Below are 17,621 nucleotides of genomic sequence, written 5' to 3'. Positions count from 1 at the left end.
AAATAATCAGATCACCATAATGTGGAGCTTCTAAAAAAATGCAATCACACAGCGCTGAATGTCTGTATTTACCTGTTTGGCTTCTGTCTGAGCTTTACTTATGTCGTTTTTACAGGCCATCATTTGACCAGCAAGAGTTGCTTCTGCTCCATCTTCATTACTAGACAGTCCAGCGGAAACAGCGTTGAAGTGCTGCTGTGCAGCAGCCAAAGCTTCAGCATCTTTATTACTTGCTTCCTGAAGGGCATTCAGCCCATCTGTGATCTTCTTAACCTCTTTTTCCTTTGCTGCTAAAGTTTTAGAATCCTTCAGGAAGATTTTAATATTGAAGAGTATTATATTTTAGGAAATACATCCATTTTTTCTTATCTACCCATACCCTTATGCCATCAAATTTCATAGCAATTTGAAGTGGGCATGGTTAAAAGGAAAATAATTTAACCATCCCAACTTTAAATACTTAATCCTCATTTTAAAATTCACCGTGTTTTTAGGATAAATGTGTCCTTAGTATTCCAAATACTACTGGAAATACTTTCATTCTGTGTGTTACGGTCTAATCTAGAAATTAGCTAAAACAGCATAAACAAACGATTTGAAGCAACTAAAAATCACTTTCTAAAGCTCTAAAATTGAACTAATAACTATTCTACTCCAAGCTTCAAAGCAGAGATTGTAGGATGAAGAGCATGTACATGAAAACATATTTGTAAACTATTAAAGACCATAAAATTTAAATATTAAATACTAGTGGAAACAGCATTATTAATAATTAACCCCTCTTAAGTTATATACACGAACACCATGAACACTAAGATAACAACACTGGAAAAAAAAAATCCAGCTATATTATTTACATGAGAGTGACCAGAAATTTTGGCTCACAAGTTTAATTCATGATTCATTAAATATTTATTAGAGGTTTACCATGTATCAGCCATTGTTCTAGACATTAAAGACACAGATTCCTCAGGGACCCTATATTCTAGAGAAGCATAGTAAAAAAATAAAGCAATGTAAAGGGATAGAAACTGATGGGAACTATTTTAAGAACAATGAAGGAAGGCCTTTTTGTGATGACATTTTGAGCAGAAACCTAAATGAAATAAAAGGAGTGATCGATCATGCTAATACTACGGGGACCCACACTAGGCAAGCTCTGCGAAATATGCTTGGGTGTTTGAGGAACTATTTGGTGTTGGACCACCGTGAGCAAGTGGAAAGGAGCTAGGGTCTCATAGGCCATGGTGAAGACTAAATTTAATTATACATGTGACTTTGAAACCATTAATGAATTTTAAGAACAAGAGTGATGTGATCCAGTTTATGTTTTAGCTTTTGTAAAGAACAGATTGTAGAATGGCAAGAGTAAAAAGCAAGGCAACTAACAGGGACATCATTACAGCATCCCTCCTAAGACATGATGGCCTGCAGTAAAGCAGCGATAGACATGAAAAGTAGCTATATTCAGGAAGTACTTTTAAAGTCAAGAGAATTTGCTGATGGATTAGATACAGAGTTTGAGAAAAAGGGGGGAATGCAAGAAGACTCTAGGATTTCTGGACTGAAAATTAAGTTAATAGTGGCGCCATTTTCTGACAGAAAAATTCAATAACTCAAGGAGGTTTGGGTAGGTAGAGTTTTATTTTGGATATGTAAAGTTTTAGACTTTTTGTTAGTCATCTATGTAAAAATATCAATTAAATAACTGGACAACTAAGTTTTAGACATTTTGTTAGTCATCTATGTAACAATGTCAATTAAATAGCTGGACAAAAAAACCTAGAATTCAGGGAAGGAGTCAAGGCTAATTATAGATCTGAAAGGCATCAACATATAAATATTATAGGGCTATAGGCCTGGATGGGATTAGCTAAGAAAGGAGTATATATAAAAGAAGTCTGCACTAGCCCAGGGGCATGCCAACATCTGTTATTCTGATTTCTATTTCTAGACTGGCTTCAATATTCCTATATTCAACTACCTAATCAACAGATCTACTTAGACGTCTAACAGGCACCTCAAGCCTATTATGTTCACACTGTACTTCCTCCTATTCTCTACTAAGCTAACGATATTTCCAATTGTCAAGGACAGAAATCTGTAGTATCCTTCAGTCCTTTTAACAACCAACTCAACAACCAATCTGCCAGGTCTAACTCGTTGGACCTACCTTTACAATACTCATAAAATCCCAAAACTTCTCTCAATACACCCACTTATACTGCATTTATCCAAGGGCTATTCTCTAGACTGGTACCTACTACCTGGATTTCCTCCCTGCTTCTTCCCTTTAGGTTATTCTCTAAACATCAAGAAAAGTACTATTAAAATATAAAAAATGTTGTTCCTCTGCTCAGCCAACTCCAGTGGCTTCCCATGTCACTCAGAATAAAGGTCAAAGTCCTTCACGTGTCTTATAAAATCACATGTGATCCTACACCTTTTACCTTTCTGCATTCCTACTACTTAGTGCTGAAGAGCCACACTGATCAATCTCCTTATATTTCCAATATCTTTGGCACCTGGGGCAATTGCTCTTCTGCCTCGTACATCTTCTCCCACAACCAATTTATTTACATGGTTCTCTGACTTCCTTCAGTTCTTATTAATGAAATAGCACCTTCTCAATGAGACTGTCAGTGGTTACCCAATTTAAAAACCCACACCTTACCCACCTCCCTTATATTCCTAAAACTCTACCCTGCTTTTTCTCCAAATCTGTTATCACTATATAACACACTGTAGATTTCATTTATTTTATCATCATTCTCATTGGAATACCCAAAGCCCAATGCCCATCATTCTCATTGGAATACCCAAAAGGCATTTTGTCCATATTTGTCATTTTGTCCACTGCTATATCCTCAGCCCAAACAACTATACTGTCCGTAGCGTACACTCAATAAATATTAATAAAATGGATAAGTGTAACCGAGAGAAATTAAATCAAGCTTCTTATTTACTTACCTCAACCATATTTTTTTCCAGCTCTTTGCGTTTGTTCTCTTCACTTGCCAGATTTTTCTTCTTGAGATCAAAGGCACTTTGAGATTTAGTATTAACTCGCTGAGCTTCTGCAAGAGCATCTTCTAAAGATCGGAGTATACCTCCAATTTCCTATAATCAAATGCAGCCAATCCAATCAGCATACTTGTAATTTGTTCATGTCATCATGTTCTTGTATAACTTCTGTAAGATTTACTTTTTTTTTTTAATTTTTTTTTTTTTCAACGTTTATTTATTTTTGGGACAGACAGAGACAGAGCATGAATGGGGGAGGGGCAGAGAGAGAGGGAGACACAGAATCGGAAACAGGCTCCAGGCTCTGAGCCATCAGCCCAGAGCCCGATGCGGGGCTCAAACTCACGGACCGCGAGATCGTGACCTGGCTGAAGTCGGACGCTTAACCGACTGCGCCACCCAGGCACCCCTGTAAGATTTACTTTTTATAAGCTATGTTATTATCACATGTTAAGATAATCAATACAGAAGACAATGCCAGTGGACCTCACTTACTACAATTTTTTTCCACAGTATATTATCTGTTCTTACATATTATGTCTGACCTTATCTTTTCTTCTTTCCAACTCTTCTATTTCATGGCTAAGTGCTTTTATTTTTTTATCATTCTCAGACAATTTTTCTTGAAGCTTTACAACTTTATCTTGCATTTCTTTTAACTCCTCAGCTGAGCGTTCTTTTGTATCTTCAGCCAGCAAAAACTGATAAGCAATATATAAACGACTCAAATGTTCTATTTCCCTCATTACTTTTTGGTACTCCAAGTAGGAAGATCTTTCCTGGAAGAGAAATCACCAATAAAGTATAACTCAAACTTCAAAATTTTCAACAAACTTAGAAAGATTCAAACTACAGCAACATGTATAAAATTTCCCATCACATAATAGACTTTGTCTTAGATTAGTGATCACGGATTATAGAAATTTTAACATTAGATCTCTAGCTTTTCAGATACCATTATACCATCTCCAGTGAATCCTGTGTGGTTGTTTCTTTTAATATATAATCAGGCAGTTGGGATTAACAAAGAAATGTGGACACAAGGTTCACAGACTGGGGGGAAGTAGTCTACAAACTACACAACCACCAATGATACATTATTACATGTATTTTGAAATAGTATTTACCAAGATGCCTACCCAACATTCAATCATGTAACTATTTACAAACATTTGCTCACACATTATTAAACTTGATTCTGATAAGGACCCCCTAGGGCAGACAGAATAATTAAAATCCCTAACCACACCTTTTCAGATTTGCCAATAACATCCACATTACTGTATGGATTCAGAATACAACTCTGAGAAGTATCAAATTTTAATGAGCATGTGAAAGTTTAAAACCAATGTGCTATAAATGCATTTTTTCACTGAAATATTATGTCACAAGCTACAAAGATGATAGAAAAGACCTGGACATTTGTTTTAGTACCTGTCACTTATCAATGATCTTGACAGCAATAATTGCAGTGGTAGCCCCTATTATCCTAGAAATTATTCACTCTACCAACAGGATTACTAGGAGTGTCATGTCCTCAAGACATGTTGTTCTGCTCAATTCTACCTCTCCATCTGGGAGATCATTTTCCAAAATCACTATGATTAATAGGTATGAATGAAGTACATGTCCTCTATAAGCAGAAGTCTGATTAACAAGTACCAACTCTAACTCCTTATCTTATCCCATAGAAAAATTCCTGAGAAGTGGTGTACATTTCATCTCTATGTGTATGATCTTGAATACAATGAAAAATTGTCACCAATTTTGAGAGACATTCTAGATGGCTGTCCTCACATACACAGTGTATACCTCTTTTAATTTTTGAATGGTTGGAGTAATCTCTTCTTCAAGTATCTGGAAAATAAAGGAAAATCAAAATTTTCAGTATGTAAAGTACCATTAAAAAATCTGAAAGGAAAAGTAGCATGGAAGTTTAAGGAAAACTGGGGGAGGGGAAATTTCCTCTTTACAGCAGGGAAACTAAATGCAAAATTACTCTTTACAAACATTTTATATAAATTTAATTACCGTCTTAATTTCTTTCAGCTTAGCCTCTTTTTTTTCTATAGTTTTCTGGGCAGCTATTTTTTTGTATTCATACATCCTGGTTCCAGCTGCTTCTTCTATCATGGATAAAATCTGGAAAGACAATTAATGTTTGAAGAATACAAGATAAATCTCATTGGAGTTTACATTAAGTATATCATTTAAGGTCTTAACCTCACTAAGCATGATTACCAAAATAAAGGCCCAAATGGACCAGAGACATTAAGTACATAAAAATGCACGTATTGCCCATAGCCCTAACATTCAAGAAACATTTCTGGCCTTTACTCCAATTCTAAAATTGAACTTCATGCAACACTGAGGCAGAGTAAATCTCTTTTAAAATTGAAGCCAGGGGCATCCGGCTGGCTCAGCAAGTAGAGCGTGCAACTCTTGATTTTGGGGTTGTTGAGTTTGAGCCCCATGTTGGGTATTTAGATTACTTAAAAATAAAAATTTTTAAATAAAAAAATAAAATTGAAGCCAATAATTCCTCCTCTTTTCCTTCAAACATAAGTTTAAAAAAAATAAAGGCTACCAACATTCAGTTTTCATTTTAGAAGCTTCTACTTAAAATTGTTCCAAGAGACTTCAGCCATTTTGTGCCAACAGGATGAAGCATGACATAACATGTGCATCCCAACTGTGGCATGTGCTTTAAGAACTTGGGCAAATAACTTAATCTTCTCTATGCTGCGGTTTCTTCATCCATAGCGTATGGATAATATCTCACAACACTGTTGAGAATTACACAAAATAATTCATGTAAAAAGCACTCTAAAAAAGGCAAGTACTTATCAATTATAATTTCCTAAGTAAAACAATTTTACCAGCACTCCTTTTTCAGAAGCTTCTACACACCATCAATCCTTATCTCAAAAGGATTATTTCTCTCAAAACTATTCTCATTTCTATGTATTTGGCAGGTTTCAAATTAGAAGTTTCCCTTAAGACGTTATCTAAAGAAAATATGCATGACCTACGTTCAAATCAGACTGCTATTACCAATTATCAGTTTTCCCCTTAGTTCTCAATAAAAAATAGTAACTAAAGAGCCTTTGTTCTTATTGAAAACATTCATTCCTTTACACCAACTCTTTTCAAGGGGGCTCCAAGAAAAAAAACTTTAAGTCTTAATACCCTAAGCAATCCACTGAATGCAATGAATTAATTTCACTTAAATCTTTTTCTGTAGGGTTTAAGTCTGATATGGAACACTGGTTGAGAAAGGCTGCTTGATACAGTCAAAATTTCTTTTAATACTGGGCAATACAACTCTTAGAAGAAAACACAGAAGTTAAGCTCCTTGACACTGGTCATAGTGAAAAATTTTTTGGATTTGACACCAAAAGCAAAGGCAATGAAAGCAAAAATTAACAAGTGGGACTCTATCTGACTGAACTACCTTCTGACTGAAAACCTGCATAGCAAAGGAAACCATAAACAAAATGAAAAGGCAACGTAGGGAAGAAGAAAAAGTAGTTGTAAATCATGAATCTGCTAAGGGGTTAATATCAAAATACATAAAGAACTTGCATATACAACACAATAGGAAAAAAACAATCTAATTAAAACCTGGGCAGAGGATGTGAACATTTTTTTCACAAAAGATAGAGAGATGAAAGGTATATGAAAGGTATTCAACATCATTACATCAGGGAAATGCAAATTAAAACCATGAGATAACTACCTCTGTTAGAATAGCTATTATCACAAAGACAAGAAATAACAAGTGCAGGTGATAATGTGGAGAAAAGGGAAACCTTTTCTATACTGTTGGTAAGAATGTAAATTGGTGCAGCCATTATGGAAAACTATGAAGATTCCTTAAAAGATTAAAAATAGAACTACCATATGATATAGCAATTATATTTCTGGGTATTTAGCCAAAAAAAACAAAGACACTAACTTGAAAAGATACCTACATCCCCATGTTCACTGCAGCATTATAATACCAAGACATGGAAACAACCTAAGTGTTGGTGATGAACAGATAAAGAAAATGTGGTATATATACACAATGGACTATTATTCAGCTATTTAAAACAAATGCAATCTTAAATTTTTTAATGTTTATTTATTTTTGAGACAGAGAGAGACAGAGCGCGAGTGGGGGAGGGGCAGAGAGAGAGGGAGACACAGAATCCGAAGCAGGCTCCAGGCTCTAAGCTGTCAGCACAGAGCCCGACGCGGGGCTCGAACTCACAGACCGTGAGATCATGACCTGAGCCGAAGTCGGACGCTTAACCAACTGAGCCACCCAGGCGCCCCTAAAACAAATGCAATCTTGCCATTTGTGACAACGTGGATGGAACTGGAGGGTTTTATGCTAAGTGAAATAAGTCAGGCAGAGATAGAGAAATACTGTATAATCTTATTTGTATGTAGAATCTAAAAAGAAAAAAAATGAGATCCTGGAGAACATAGGGGTTGCCAGAAATAAGGGTTAAAGGGTGGACAAAATGGGTACAGGTGATCAAAGGTACAACCTTCCAGTTACAAACATTCTGGGGATATAATATATAGGATGGTGACTACAGTTAATAAAACTGTAAAAATACAGTTAATAATACTATATTTGAAAGTTGCTAAGAGCTAAGAAGGTAAACCTTAAAAGTTATAAGAAAAAGAAAATTGAAACTATGTGGTAATGGATGTTAACTAGACTTATAAGGATCATTTTGCAATGTCTACATATATTAATCACTATATTGCATACCTGAAACTAATAGGTCACTTATACCTTCATTAAAAAAAAAAAAATGTTGGGGCGCCTGGGTGGCGCAGTCGGTTAAGCGTCCGACTTCAGCCAGGTCACGATCTCGCGGTCCGTGAGTTCGAGCCCCGCGTCGGGCTCTGGGCTGATGGCTCAGAGCCTGGAGCCTGTTTCCGATTCTGTGTCTCCCTCTCTCTCTGCCCCTCCCCTGTTCATGCTCTGTCTCTCTCTGTCCCAAAAATAAATAAACGTTGAAAAAAAAAATTTAAAAAAAAAAAAAAAAAAAAAAAAAAATGTTAAAAAAAATCTGCTCGACAATGTTCTGCCCACGCCTTTTCTTATACATTCTCATTTAATCCTCAGAAAATACCTGAGGTAAGGACTCTTGACTCTAATTTACGGATGAGGAAACTAAAGCTCAGAAAGGTAATGTCATATAGCTTTAAAAAGGTAGGGGGCCAGAGTGCCAAACAATAAAAAAAAAACAAAAAACTTTCTTTACTAATTATTCTTAATAATGTTCCTAAGAATTTTAAGAATAGAAGAAATTATGTTTAAAAATTGACTTAGAAGATTAAAACAGTATCTACAATTATTACTTTTATTGTCTACAAATAGTATCTTTACCTCTGGAGGTTTCATGTTCAATACTTTTGTAATTCGGCCCTGAAAAATAAAATGGCAGTTACTGTAATGATAACAAATTAGAGTCAACTAAAGGCATACACATTTACCTGCACTGAAGTTGTTATATCCTAATATACCAACCTTTTGGGAATTCTTTCTCTTACCTACATGAAAAGATGTTTCTTCTAGAATTCTGCTATTCACACTTTCACTTACCAGTAATATAGTTTTTAAATAACACAAAGTCAACTCAGATCATATTTCTGAAACAATATTAATGATACAGAAGTCTCCAATAAGTATATAAATACATAAGTATATACAATTTAGCATAATTGTTGGACATCTTTTGATTTTTTTCTTTACTTGCTGCACTCCAAGATAATTTCTAGAAACAGAAATTCTGGGCCTCAAATAGAATAGTTACATGTTTCATTTCAATGCCAGATTATCAGTACCAAAAAAAAAACAAAACAAAATTCCACTACCCAATTCTCAGACCATCATATTACTTATGATTTCGATTCATTTAAAGTAAATTTTCAGACTTGAGGCTGTGATATACTGAAAATAACGTTATTTTGGTCCCATCAGGATCCTGCCATTGACCTTGCTGTAACTTTCTAAGAAGACAGCTGGATGAGGCAAGTAAGGACAAGATAATATTAGCACTTAATTTTCACTTGAATAAGTCTCCATGTAAGAAAATTTTTTTTTAATTTTTTTTTTTTTTTTTTTTTTAGTGTTTAATTTTGAGACAGAGACAGAGCATGAGCGGGGGAGAGGCAAAAAGAGAAGGAGACACAGTATCTGAAGCAGGCTCCAGGCTCTGAGCTGTCAGCACAGAGCCCGATATGGGGCATGAACTCAAGAACCCGTGAGATCAGGACTTGAGCGAAGTCCAACACTTAACCGACTGAGCCACCCAGGTGCCCCTAAGTAAAAACATTTCTTAAAATTTAATATATATTTGAAATAACAAAATGCTTGAGTCCAACACTCAAAGGAATTCCTTTAAAAGGAATATATTATGACAATATCTTTTTAAAAAATTTTATAGTGTATTCTTGTAAGTCAAGGAAAATTATTTCCAGACATTCTTCAAACTTCAAATGTGTATGTTAGAACACATCAGTACATATTAACTAAATCAACCTCTTAACAGGTGCCCAAACACCAGTGTAATGGTATATAAAAAACGAAAAACCCAAAAAGAATCAATTCCCGTATTATAGTATCATAAAAAATAAACAATGTCAAAGCATATATAAAGGCCACAAACAAAATACCTGCATGATGAGAAAGTGAGGGTTGTTAACATTAAGGCCAACAGAACAGAAGAGATCTTGTACTCTGGTATTGTTTGCATTTACTCCATTGATTAAATATTTATTTCTACCACCAATAACCACCTAAAAGGGAAATATTTTAAAAGATATAAATGAATATATAAAACTTGAAGATGATACATTTCCAAATATATTTCACTTGTTTGTTCTGTCCTACTAATGATAAATAAAACCAATCCTGAATAAATAATGGAGGAAGTGTGACATGGTCAAAAAGAATACAGAATCAGGTCAATTGGTTTCTAATCCAAGGACATTCCACACACAAGCCTCCTAATCTCTCATGCGTTGGACTAAATCTCTAAGGTCACTTTTGACTTTATGTTTCCTAGTATGTATAAAACATATTCTATACCTAATCATTCTTTAGAATTTTCCCACCCTCAGAGGTTAACCCCTCCTTCCTCCACTTTTTAATTTCCAAAAAACAGAAGTCAGATACTAAAAACTAAAGACAAGGAGTTTGATAGCAGTGTGATAGTTTGATCCTTGACAAGATTCTAAAATGGGTCAATAAAGACATGACTTGTGAATACTTGAAAGAAAAAGAGTAATTATGGAGCTTCAAAGAACAACTTATACCAGACATCAGCGTGTTCACACTCTGCTATAGCACTTACATTGTCACTTATTGGGTATAATCATCTCACCCATCCTATTTTGAGGTCCTTCTTCTATCTGTATTTCCCAGGGCCTTCAGGATTGCCCAGCACATAGCAAACACTTAATAAAATACTGAATGAGTGTTAATTCAGTTCTTTTCTTGACAGAAGCATTAAGCTGATAGATCACATACTACTATATTTGGAACAATAAACCTAGTATACACCTAAGTATTTTAACAAAGTCTTTCTAACAAAAATTTGGTGAAAATGTAGGCACATGGATTATATGAGGACAGGAATTTTAGGTAGATTAGTAGGAGACTTACTAAAAATTCCTAAAAGGTGAGTATTTGATGGATGCTTAATGACAAAGAACAGGATTTTGTCTCAAACTAGTCAATGTCTTACTTTTTTTTTAACTAGAGGTTTTTATTAAAATAGAAAAGGGAATCGATAAATTACATAATGCTAAGATGGAGAGTCAAAAGGACTTAACAGAATTTTTAAACATAAAACTGACAAAGTAAAAACACTGCAGGACTATAGTAAGAAAAAAGGACAACGTATGGTCCCTGCTTTGGTTTCAAAAACCTGCTTACATACAGAAATGGCAGTAACACAGCTAATAACACACATTTAAAAAATCCAGAGTTTAAGTGAAGTGGATATGAACTCATATTATGAACTCTCCAAAGACATACTGGGGAAAATAGAAGAGTACGTAAAATGAAAGAAGTGACAATTCTGCTTAATCCTGTCCTAAGGAGACCAATTCTGGGACATGCAATTTGATGGACCATGCATTAAAAATAATTTAAAAAAGGCATAAAGAACCTAGAGCAAATTTGTATTCAGTGTGATTAGACAAGTTAAGGAAATAGAAACAATTATCAATTGAAATACCTAGAGAGATTTAGCTTAAATATTAAATATTTAAACACCTAAATATTAAAACATGGAATACATTAGATTTGCTTTTTGATGCTCTCAAAGAATCAGATTTAATGTGTAAAATTTGATGACAGTACTTCAGCTCATTTTATAGGAATAACTTTCTAATTAGACTCATCCAGTAACAATAGGTTACCTCAGAAGATGGCAAGATCCCAACTATTAGAGGTACTCCAGTACAGAGAAAATTCAAGTATAGTTCAAGATTTAAAGCATAGTTATTAGTGCTTATCCTGATTGATGGCTTTTTAGATCCCTTTCAATCCTCTTGGTAAATGGTGGAATTTGCACGATCAAATTTTTAACATAAGGAAGATATTCTTAAGAAACCTAGTCAGTTTTTGATCAATTTTGCTCATAAACTTTCTCTCTCCAGCAGTCTCATTGCCAAAAAACGTGTCAGCCAAAAGTTCTTAGATATCCAAATATTTAGTAGTCACTCACCTGCCTCGTTACTGTAATTTCATCATGAACCTCAAATCCTAAAGGACTTTGCTTTTTGTCAGAATTATCAAATGTGATAGACACGGAGGCTTTGGTAATACCAGCCTGCCCATTTTTGTAAACTAAATCTTGTAAATTAGAAGCCCGAACCTAAAACAAAAGAAAAGTTTGTCAATTACAAAACCCCATATTGCATAAAATGGCACTAAAAATGGGTTTCTTACTGTTGGAAAACCACCCATGCAGTATCCACTAAGTAGCCAGCCAGGCAAGGAAAGCAAGGAAAATGGGAAACCACATAAAATGAGTGCCTTTCCCCACAAAACTGTTCCAACCCTGCACTGGATTGTTTTCTATTCGTTTCGTAGCTGAAGTTCATTTGAAAGATTTAGGAAGACGGCATCTAAGAATTTCACTATTCATCCAATCCCATTAGACCCTGAAAAGGCATTATAACGCAGAGTGAGCGGGTAGGAATACGGCTTCTGGAATAAGACTCCCAAATGCCTGAGTTTGAGGGCTGCTCCAAACATCTTAAGGGGATGAACCTTAGGCAACACTAAATTTCTATTTTCTCATCTATAAATAGAGTAGAAAAAAAAGTAGAGTAATAACATCTAGCTCTAAAGGACTGCAGTGAAGTATATGCACTGTATTTAAACTCCATATAAAAACATATTAAATAATTCTGTATGGTTATTTCAGAATTTGGTAAAGTACTAAAGTACTCGTAAATTGTTTGACATTATAAGACAAGTTATTTGATTCTTACAAAAAACTTTACTGACCCCCCCCCCCTCCTATAGTGAATGCAGTCAAGGCTTTTAAAAGTGCCCTAGATTATGACAACTATACTTCATTCAAAAAACAAACAAAAAAAAGTGTCCTGGATTATAGAAAACTCAAGCTTTATTCTAATTTTAAACAAAGAATGGTAGGTTAAGTTCAGTAAAAACCCAATAGAAATGAAAAAAAAAAAAAGATAATTCACATAAACTTCAAAATGCAAATGAAGAGAAAACTGGCAATAGTGTCCAAGTTCAATGAGGATTCTCTTGAGGTTCCCCAAACTTATAATTCACATATATCAGAAAGTTTACCTGAGACAGGTTGGAGATGCCCAGCAAAAAGCAGATGGAGTCCAATATGTTGGATTTCCCACTACCATTTAAACCGGTGATAGCATTGAAGAGGGGGTCAAAACCATTGACTTCAGTCCTCTGAGCATAGGACTTAAATCCCTCAAGAATGATGGACTTAACATGCATCTTCACTACTGACTTGGACAGGTAAGCTGCTAGGAATCAAAACAGGCCACAAAGCAGTTCTGTACAAAACAGAAATACAATAAATGGAACAGAAATCTGGAATCATGACGTATGTAGAAAGACTAAAACATAAAAACGACTTAATGGCTTAATAGAAATAAAAGAGCCACTTGCTGAGCTACTTCCTCTGAAGTAAGGACACTTTTTCCAACTTAATTAGAAGTTAATTAAACCATTAATTCAACCTGGAAGTCAACGACTTAATTTTCCAGCCTTCCCTTCCATTTTTATCATACTCTTAACAGAAACTACCGATTATTTCATATCCCACTCCCTCTGCCCCCAATGTCCTTCTCCCTGATACAGACATGACTCACTCTCCTCTACTACACTCACGACTTTGCTTAAATGTCACCATACTGAGGTCCTGACTTCTCTATATAAAAACGCACCTGTCCCCATCCCCTCTGCCTTTTCCTTCACTGTACTTAAAGATGACGCTAAACTGGGGTGCCTGGGTAGCTCAGTCGGTGAAGCCTCTTGATCTCAGGTTCGTGGGCTCCAGCCCCCCATGGGGCTCTGTGCTGACAGCTCAGAGCCTGGAGCCTGCTTGGATTCTGTCTCCCTCTCGCTCTGCCCCTCCCCAACTCGCACTCTGTTTCTCTCAAAAATAAACATTTAAGAAATTAAAAAGATGACGCTAAACAGTATCTTTGTATTTGTCTACCCAAACTATCATAATGAAAGTTTCTGTAAAATCTTCGCCTGTTCCACCGCTGTATGCCCTAATAGTGCCTGACTCGAGGGCGCGGGGAGTCCGTCAACATTTACTTAAATAGATGAACCCCATATATTCTCAAGATTCTGTTTTCACTCAGCCTGTTCCCTCGCCCCACCAGGCCTTTCTATCAACAATTGTTTGCACCACTCCAAGACTGGAGAGAAAGTAGACATTCTTCCAGGAACCCGTTAGGACTAATTTTAGTTTGAGGTCCAGTCTTGCTAATCCCTCCTTCCACGCACACACACACACAAAACCCTATCTTCCTCTCCAGCCAGGAATGCCCGACTAGGCCCAACCGGCCCCGCTCACCCACCTGCCTCACCACTGCGCCAGGCCCTCCGGGCTTGAGGCTCCCCAGAAGCTACTCCTGGTCACAAGAACAGAGACTGGGTTCACCCTTGCCTGGCCTTGGGCGCTACTAAGCGAATTGCAACATAGTGGCTAAGACACTCACTCCGCGATCTACACCCAGGCCGGAAATATTTATGCCTTTGAATTTCGGCGCGAGCAAAGGACCCCACCTCCACTGCCGATTTCATTGCCAGGTGCCTATGAGATGCCTAACTTAGAGGTTCTAATTTTCCCTCCCATCGAACAATCAAAGTGACAGAGGGCTAGGAAAGAGCGTCACGACAATGGTAACTCCAGGGATGCAAGAGCTGGGACCTGAAGACTAAAGGAGAAAGCGGCATTTGCTGAGCTCGGCGTCCGGCACCCCACGGGCAGCCCCATACTGCAGTCAAGGGCCTCGCGTTTCGCCAACCCCACCCCAGTTCAGGTCCCATCTGGCCTCGGGCTGTCCCGGTGGCCCCGCCCCGTCCAGAGTCTCGCGGGTATTGCGGGGGGCGGGGGGGGAGAAACTAGCTGGTGCAGACGACAGCTTTCTCAGAGTCCTGAAGGCAGGGAGGCGGGAAGGCTTCTAAGTAGTGTTACCAGTGTATTTCAGAAGACTCAGAATTTATCCGATTTGGCTCAGATTTGTCAAAAATAGAAGCTGTGCTTTGTCGGTCCTGGAAGGCGCAGAACTTCGGGGCACTGTTGGGGGGGTGGGGTGGCGTTCTGGCTCCGCCCCTCTCGGCTCCGGTCTCTGGCGGGCTTTTTCATCTCAAATTTCGCGTCGGGGCGGGACGTTAGTACTCGCTGTCGAGAGCTGTGCTGATCCCATAGGAAATTGTGTGGGGCTGGCAGGTGGTGGGCAAATAGGTGTTTCTTTCCCTGCGCTTCCGTTAAAGCAGTGGCAGAACTAACATTTCACAGAATTTCTTTGGAAACCGGATTGTTAATATTTATGCCAGGCTGGGTTCCAAGGGCTTTCAAATCCTGTCGCAACTCTGTGAAACCCGTGACATTGTTTTCATTTCACAGGTGAGCGAACACAGGTCAAGCAACTTACTCCAAGTAATAAGTGGAGAAGCTGGGATTTGCTCCCAAGCAGTGTAGCTTCATATCGCGTATTGTTAAATGGTTATATACTATTCCTCTTCGTGTTCAGAATCCAGTACCATTAATAGGATTCTGTATTTATCAGTGTGTGCTGTTATCAACAAACAAAACTGACCAGTTTACTCACAGTTGAGCATTCTGATACTACTAAGGAGGGACAGCGGCAGATTGCACTGTCGTGCTGTCCCTATGTGAGGTATAAAATGGTGTAGCTGGTATGCTATTTTAAGCCATATGTTTAAAATTTCTTCACCCAGGAATGGCTTTGCAGCATTGGACACCAGTAGAACTATCAAGAACCGCCAATAATGGGCCTATGTTTTGAAATTCATTCTCTTCCTAAGAGGATAAAATAAGTGGGTTTTTTTTTGGGGGGGGGGTTAGTTTTGTTTACTTAAGAACTATGTATTGTCATATCCCACCCCCTTCTGTAATGTCAGTGGTTACTGGCCTAACATCTTTTTAGTTAAGCATTTATCTCTCTGCCTTGGTTTCTGCATTCCCTACATTCTACAGCTCACATATGTTGGTTCTATTCAATTTTTTTTAAGTTTTTAATTCCAGTATAGTTAACATATAGAGTGTTATATTAGTTTCAGGTATTCAATATAGTGATTCATCACATCTATACATCATTCGGTGCTCATTACAAGTGCAATCCTTAATCCCGATCACCTATCTCACCCATTCCCCCCACCCACTTCCCTTCTGGTAACCGTCAGTTTGTTCTCTAGTTGAGAGTCTGTTTCTTGGTTTGTCTCTTTCTCTCTCTTTGCTCGTTTGTTTCTTAAATTCCACGTGAGTGTAATCATACGGTATGTCTCTCTCTGACTTACTTCGCTTAGCATTCTACTGTCTGGCTCCATCCTGGTTACAAATGGTGTATTCAATTTTAATATACATTTATTTTCAACTATGTCTCCATCACTTTGTGAGTAAAGAATTTTAATTTGCCAACAAACCCTAAAATGGGTTTTACCAAGTTGTGAAATAAACATTTCTTTGGGGTGAAAATGGACACAATTAGCCTTTGCACTTATTTAATAGATTAATAATTCACATATATTTAAGTCAAATGGATGAAAACATATGCAAATGCACTTCTGGATGAGCACTTATGAGTACTTATAAGACTATACATACCTACTCCCACTGAAAGTATTTACTTAAATGAAAATTGCTTATAAAGGGAGAGATGTATCTGTTTTAGTTTTCCAGCAGGCCAGGAACAGTAAGGAATTTCTGTTCGTATGGAATGATGACGAAATAACTAATGGCTTACTTACAACTGCCTCCTAAGATCACAGGGAAGTGAAGAAGACCAAGGCACAAAGCCACTAACACTCCCCTAATTTGGAAAGGGAAAGTCTGGAAGTAAAGATAGGCTGTAGAGTAAATGTAGTAAAAATAGAGCACTGTTGTTGTTTCATTATCATGGATCAAAATCTTTTGAAAGCTTCAAGATGGGCAGGCTGGTAGAGTTTTAGTCCTTATGTACAAGGCAGCAGTACCAACAGGGGCACTGATCAAGCCATAAGAGGGACCTAGGAAAAAGATTTGGTCTTTTCTTCCAGAGCACTGGGAAGGACCCTTTTTCCCTGGATGCACATTTCTAATTTTAGAGTCCTAAAGTAGCTCTTCTTGGGACGTTGATGAATCCTCTCTCCCTGCAATTTAGGACAGAAGAAAAAAATAAAAGGACTTTACCTTGACTGCAGATGTAAGGAAAGGTGGATTCATTTTTTGAGAGATAAACTGGGGTTCAAGGGCATGAACTGATAATGATGGGAAGTTCATATTGTAAAATTGTACTGCATAGCAGCACATTTTGAATATACCACATATAGCCTATATGACAAGAAATATAGCTGAGCATAATTTAAAATAAGGAACAGAAAAAGAGGTGACTATATTGATTCACCTATGGGATCTGGTTAGACCCATTCATTTTCATTTCAGTGACAATATTGTCTTTAGTACTACATGTTCTGTTTGGTTCTTTGTGAAATCTGCCTATATTCTTTCATCATGATTTCCATTAGTTGGCCTCTTTAATCAAGTGTCTTTATCTTCTCTTTCAGGTACTTCTATTATTTCCAGCTTTTGAGTTCCTAACTCTACTGTTTACAACATTTGCTGAGTTTTACTCATAGTGATTTATATCCTCCCGTGGTGCTGTTCTGGGATGGGGTTGTTTTGTTTTATGGAAGTCTCTTATGCCCTGAGTTGTGAAAGAGTCCCTTCAGAACAGTTATGTATTTGTTTCTGCCAGGGTTCTTTGGCTCTTAAATATCCTGGGGCATTTGTAAATGATTATTTCTCAGTTTGTAGTTCCTGAATTATGCAGATACTGTAAATTTA

The 17,621-nt window shown here is 37.0% G+C and overlaps 1 protein-coding gene across 3 annotated transcripts in view; it reads right to left on the bottom strand.

The window, feature by feature from the left end:
• Positions 1–14,314, bottom strand: part of SMC2 (structural maintenance of chromosomes 2) — a 69,946-nt gene extending 55,632 nt beyond the window's left edge. For 2 of the 3 annotated variants that reach the window (XM_045042636.1, XM_045042637.1), the window contains exons 1-10: positions 14,131–14,314; positions 12,866–13,092; positions 11,766–11,915; positions 9,706–9,828; positions 8,417–8,455; positions 5,056–5,166; positions 4,837–4,881; positions 3,570–3,803; positions 2,971–3,120; positions 73–306 (exon numbers count right to left, since the gene is read on the bottom strand). In XM_045042636.1, the coding sequence (XP_044898571.1) occupies positions 73–306; positions 2,971–3,120; positions 3,570–3,803; positions 4,837–4,881; positions 5,056–5,166; positions 8,417–8,455; positions 9,706–9,828; positions 11,766–11,915; positions 12,866–13,033 (1,254 nt within the window). In that variant the 5' untranslated portion in view covers positions 13,034–13,092; positions 14,131–14,314. The remainder of the gene's footprint in view (positions 1–72; positions 307–2,970; positions 3,121–3,569; positions 3,804–4,836; positions 4,882–5,055; positions 5,167–8,416; positions 8,456–9,705; positions 9,829–11,765; positions 11,916–12,865; positions 13,093–14,130) is intronic. The other variant, XM_045042635.1, reaches the window with a different exon arrangement.
• Between the last annotated feature and the right edge of the window lie 3,307 nt (positions 14,315–17,621).

The sequence above is a fragment of the Felis catus genome, chromosome D4, assembly GCF_018350175.1.
Source record: "Felis catus isolate Fca126 chromosome D4, F.catus_Fca126_mat1.0, whole genome shotgun sequence".
NCBI lineage: Eukaryota > Metazoa > Chordata > Mammalia > Carnivora > Felidae > Felis > Felis catus.
The sequence above is the reverse complement of the archived record's forward strand: the minus strand, read 5'-3'. Positions and strand labels throughout refer to the sequence as shown.